The sequence below is a fragment of the Cebus imitator genome, unplaced genomic scaffold (genome assembly GCF_001604975.1).
Source record: "Cebus imitator isolate Cc_AM_T3 unplaced genomic scaffold, Cebus_imitator-1.0 Scaffold689, whole genome shotgun sequence".
Classification (NCBI taxonomy): Eukaryota; Metazoa; Chordata; class Mammalia; order Primates; family Cebidae; genus Cebus; species Cebus imitator.
This window is the reverse complement of record NW_016108004.1, coordinates 549,180-554,020: the sequence shown is the minus strand read 5'-3', so window position 1 is coordinate 554,020 and position 4,841 is coordinate 549,180. Positions and strand designations below refer to the sequence as shown.

Here is a 4,841-nt window from a genome sequence, read left to right as displayed (position 1 = left end):
CTGGGCTCCAGTTTCCCCTTGGGACTGCTGTGGGTGAGTTGAAGGGTGCTATGGGGAGCCAACACTGGACGCAGAGCTCAGAGGCCAAATGCCCGCCCTGCCCTTACCTGGCTGTGGCCTTGGCCAAGTCCTAAGTGGGGGACTCGGTACTTGGACTGTGAAGGTACAGAAGAGTAGCTTTAGCATGTTACCATTTATGTAGAGAGAGGAAACATGTGTGTGTGTGTGTGTGTGTGTGTGTGTGTGTGTACGTACTATGATAATATACATAGAACATGTCTGCAAGGATTTGTAAAAAACTCAGGAGAGGGCACAGGTGGCTGGAATTTACTTCCCTGCTGTACCTTCTGAGTTTTGGACTATGCAAATGTATCATCCTTTCAAAACGTGAACAAAAGATTCATTTCCCACGTCCTGCCTGTGCTCCCACCCCCAGCAGGAAAAAAATGAACTTAGAGGATCAGATGGACCTGGGTGTTCAAATCCCAGCTGTGCCTAAGTGATCTTAGGCAACCACCTAACCTCTAATGCTCCATGGTTTCCATCTACACAATAGAGGTAATGGTAGTAACTGCCTCACATGGTGGTTGTGAGGTTGAATGGGATTGTTACCATGCCACCTGGTAAAGGCTCCAACAGCGGTAGTAATAACAAGAATAACAATAGGATATGATCTGATCTCTCTGGGCCTCTGTTAGCCAGCTGTAAATGTGACCTCTTTCCCTATGCCTTCCGACTTTACTGAGTTCTCTTAAAACCCAGACCACGAGATTGGAAATGCCTTGATCTTTACTGACCGAGTTGTGTACAAAGCCCAGCCCTAGCCCTTTTAAGGGGCACTGTGTGGAATGGCCCAGGCTCTCCAGATTGAAGCTTCTCCCTCTTCACCCTCCAGCCCTCGAGCCGCTGTGAAGCAGTCCTTAAGCAGCAGTTACAGCAGTTTCTACAGGAGCGGGAACTGCTGAAAGCACAGGTGGCAGAGGTAAGACTTTGTGGAGGGAGGGATGTGGAAGGAAGATGACCCCAGGTGGCCAGGAGCAGGTGAGGACCAGTGACAGCCCTTCCTAACTTCTTGCAGGTGACAGAGTGTCTTAAGAAAGTTCAGCTAGAAAGAGACGCATACGCTCAACAACTCAAAACAGAGAGGGAGCGGTGGCAGCAGCAAATGCTGAAAATGGCAGGAGAAGTGAGAGCTGACCCTTCAGCCCCCCACCTTAGATAGCTCACTGGATCTTCCTCGACATCTGTAAAAAGAATAGTCCAGCCAGGGGTGGTCACGGGTCTGGGCTTTGTGGAGCTGGATGCGGAGAGGGAGATGGTGGCCTGTCCAGCCACCAGCCCCTGTCTCCAGGGCCCTTTCTTCCTGTGCTTTGGGCAGATGGAAATATTCAAAATGGAGAAAAAGCAGGATGCAATTAAAATCGAGGAGCTGAAGGGTAGCCTTGCCCACCTACAAAACCATCTGGGTAAGATGGGGCTGGCATGACCCAGGGGCAGGGCTGGTATCAGAGGGCTGTGAGGGTGGCTTAGAGTGCCCCAGGGAGGTGGGTGGCTGGAAGGGCTTTGAGGCAGAGGGAAAGAGGTCTGTGCCAGGAGACGGCAAGCCTTATAATCTCCATGAGCCTCAATGTCCCCATCAGCAAAGAGGGAGGGGTTCCCATTGTCAGCCAGACACAGTGCTCTCTCTATCTGAAAGGGGCTTGGAAGGCTGGCTACCATTTGGGTGTGAGGAATCATTAGCAGTGAGGGCAGGTTTGGGGAGCCTGAGAGGAGCTGTGCACCCAGAAGAGTGGGTTTGTTGTTGTTGTTGTTGTTGTTGTTTTTTATTGAGAATCCAGAGGCCCCTATTGTCTGCTTCCTTTCTCAGCTGAACCCCCAATTTCGAAGCCCCCAGCAGGGCCCTGCGACTTGGAAAAAAACCTAAAAACTGAAATCAAGTACCTGAGAGATGAGCTGCAGGAACAGGACAGAATGCAGGAGGTGAAAACGAGGCTCCGGGAGCAGGAGGTGAGTCTGAGAGAACAGGAGGAGAGGCTTCTTGAGCAGGAGGAGCTCCAGGAGCAGGAGGAGGAGCTGATGTGCTGCCCCCGTGGGGAGACTGCCCTCCTCCCCAGCCCTCCAGGCCTTTGTTTTCCCACCTGTAAAATGGGGGAGGGTATGAAATGGGGCTTCTAAAGGCAGCTGTGAGCCAGAGCCATCAAGCCCTGCTCTGATGGCTGTGGGAGAAAGGAGACAATTTCTCTAACCTCCACCCTTCCCGGTGCCACGGGAGGCAGACACCAAGTTCTGGGGTCTCCAGCTGCAGTGGGTGGTGACTGATTGCTTCTCTCTGTCCAGAACAATGAGAACAGGAGCACACTGCATTTGGAGCAGGAAGGAAAGGAGCTGCAGGAGAAGCTTGACGAACCGGAGACGGTAACCTCCACCCCACCCAGGAGGGCTGGGAGGCAGGCACTGGCCTCTGGAGAGGGGAGGTGCAAGGCCAAAGGCAGCTCCACCCTGGGGCAGGTGACCCCACACACTCCAGGGCAGTCCTGGAACTGTTTCTTGCTTCCTGCGCTCTGACTTTTAGAGGTGGGTAGCCCTGGGCTCCTCCTAGGTCTGCACATCATCATCCCAGCTCAAGGCATGGAGCTCCCCAGTCATAGGGCAAGAGATAGTGGTGTGAGAGACTCTTTATGCTGGGTGCAGTGGCTCACACCTGTAATCCCAGCACTTTGGGAGGCTGAGGCAGAAGTTTGAGACCAGCCTGGCCAACATGGCGAAGGCTCACCTCTACTAAAATTACAGCAACAACCACAACAACAAAGCTGGGCGTGGTGGTGCACACCAGTAATCCCAGCTACTCAGAGGGCTGAGGCATGAGCTTCACTTGAGCCCGGGAGCTGGAGGTTGCGGTGACCTGAGTTTGCACCATGACTCTCCAGCCTGGGCCACAGAGTGACACTCTGTCTCAAAACAAATCAAAACAAAGCAAAACAAAACGAAAGTCTCCTTAGATCCAAACTGAATTTTGGCCTCGGTTCCACTGGTCACCATTGGACTACTTTGCATCTCTAGTCTCTGTTTCTTTAACTTCCAAAGGAAGTTAGCATTTTCCTTGTGTGGGTGCTGAGGATTAAATGAGATGATGCGTGGAAAGCATTAGGCATGTAGCACACTTGGCAGATGGTGGTCTGCTCCCTCTGGTTTTCCACCAGTCAGTCACCTACAGTTTAAATGGTGGAAGGAAGGACGTGAGACTTTAGGCTGGGGAAGGAGCCATGGGGTTCTAGGCAAGGGAGGCAGTCTCTTAGGCTGGAGCCAGGGGCCAGGCACGTGGGCAGGCCACCTTCCTCTGTGGTCCTCCCAGACCCCCTTATGCTCTTGGTTTCTCTGCTTTCTGATTCCTCTGGACCCTCACCCCTTCCTGGAGCCAGTGGTCAGACACCTTCATGATCGACAGGTGCACTCTCTGAGGCCCCAAGGGAACGGGCTGCACTCCACCTCCCTGCCCTGTCTGTCCTGTGTATGCCCCTACAAGAATGCTCCCCTCTTGCCTTCAGGTGCCATTTCTGAACACTGCTGGAGCCGGTGCCCAGGAGGAGCAGGCACAGCTCTGTGAGCAGCTCCAGAAACAACAGGTGTGCTGCCAGCACCAGGCTCACCTGGTGGCCTCGGCCCTGAGGGAGCCAGAGGCAGCGGCCATGGCCACAGGGACTGGGAGCGAGTGTGGGTGTGGGGAGACCCAGCGGGCCCTGCAGGAAGCCATCGACAAGCTGCAGGTGAGTGAGTCCTGGCAGGGGTCATGAAGGGTGGGGGTGGGGCAGGTCGCTGCCGAGATGTGACCCCATTATTTTGGCTCCAGAGAGACTTCATTGACATTGTGAAGGAGAATGCTGACCTCAAGGAGCGGGTGGAAAAACTAGAACTCGGACTCATCCAGCTCTCTGGAGAGAGAGACATGATAAGTGAGCAGGAGGCCAGGGCAGGGCAGGGGGAGCTGCAGGGGGCTGGGAGGGGCCCCAGTGTCTGAGCCTGTCCTCCCACAGGAAAGTCCATCAAACCAAATGACCGTCAGAGGGCAGTGGCCAAGACCCAGCACCAGAAGAAGAACGTTGTTAGCATGCTGTCCGAGGCCAAGGAGGGGATGAAGGTAAGGTGTACAACATCTCTATGGGGGTGAGGGGGATGTGGGTGGGCATGAGTGTGGGCGCTGGCACCGGCTTGGCAGCTGAGCACCCCTATCTCCAGGTGAAGCTGCCGGAGCTGCAGGGGCCAGTGATGCAGCTTATGATCGACCACGAGGTCCAGCACCCTGCTAATGAGTCCACTCCAGGGGCCCCAGACACCCAGGAGCTTGGTGCTGCTGACAAGGATGGTGAGCAGAGCCCTCAGGCAGGGTAGGCAGGCAGGAGCAGGGGAGGCTGGCACTGTGCTCAGATTCCCACCTCCCTCTCTCCAAAGAATTTTATGAGATGAGCCTGGATGATGACAGTGACAGCCTAGAGCCTGCAGGAGGGAGAGTACACCACAACCCCACTGCACAGCAGATGGCGCATGGCTTTGTGAGCTGCGGGATAGCCAGCAACACCGACCCTTGGGCAGCAGTCCCTCCATGCCATGCTTTTACCGGGCTGCGGCGAAGGAGGAAGTAAACATCACCATCAGCTAAGAGCTGGCCAAGAAATTTACAAAGGAACAAAGTTATAGGATTACTCTTCTACATGTTACTTTATTCGAATGTTAGAGCCACTCATGATGATTTCTGTTTCTAATTTATAGTTTTTTTGTAAAAAGTTAAAGGAGAGTGGGTCTTCTTGTGGCTTTCACCGATGCCCACTCTGGCATCCTTTCGAATT

General features: G+C 54.0%; 1 protein-coding gene across 1 annotated transcript; it reads left to right on the top strand.

Moving 5' to 3' along the window:
* The first annotated feature begins 1,971 nt into the window (after positions 1–1,971).
* Positions 1,972–4,637, top strand: LOC108296185 (golgin subfamily A member 2-like). The gene is made up of 7 exons (XM_037734938.1): positions 1,972–2,007; positions 2,338–2,451; positions 3,546–3,764; positions 3,848–3,950; positions 4,032–4,135; positions 4,234–4,360; positions 4,447–4,637. Exons 1-7 carry the CDS (start codon positions 1,972–1,974, stop codon positions 4,635–4,637), a joined length of 894 nt encoding a protein of 297 aa, XP_037590866.1.
* Positions 4,638–4,841: the final 204 nt, after the last annotated feature.

Coding starts and splice junctions, on each gene's coding strand:
- LOC108296185 (XM_037734938.1), top strand. CDS start 1,972: ATGCAGGAGGTGAAAACGAGGCTCCGGGAGCAGGAG. Junction 2,008..2,337: donor CGAGGCTCCGGGAGCAGGAG/GTGAGTCTGAGA, acceptor CTCTCTGTCCAG/AACAATGAGAACAGGAGCAC. Junction 3,765..3,847: donor AAGCCATCGACAAGCTGCAG/GTGAGTGAGTCC, acceptor TTTTGGCTCCAG/AGAGACTTCATTGACATTGT.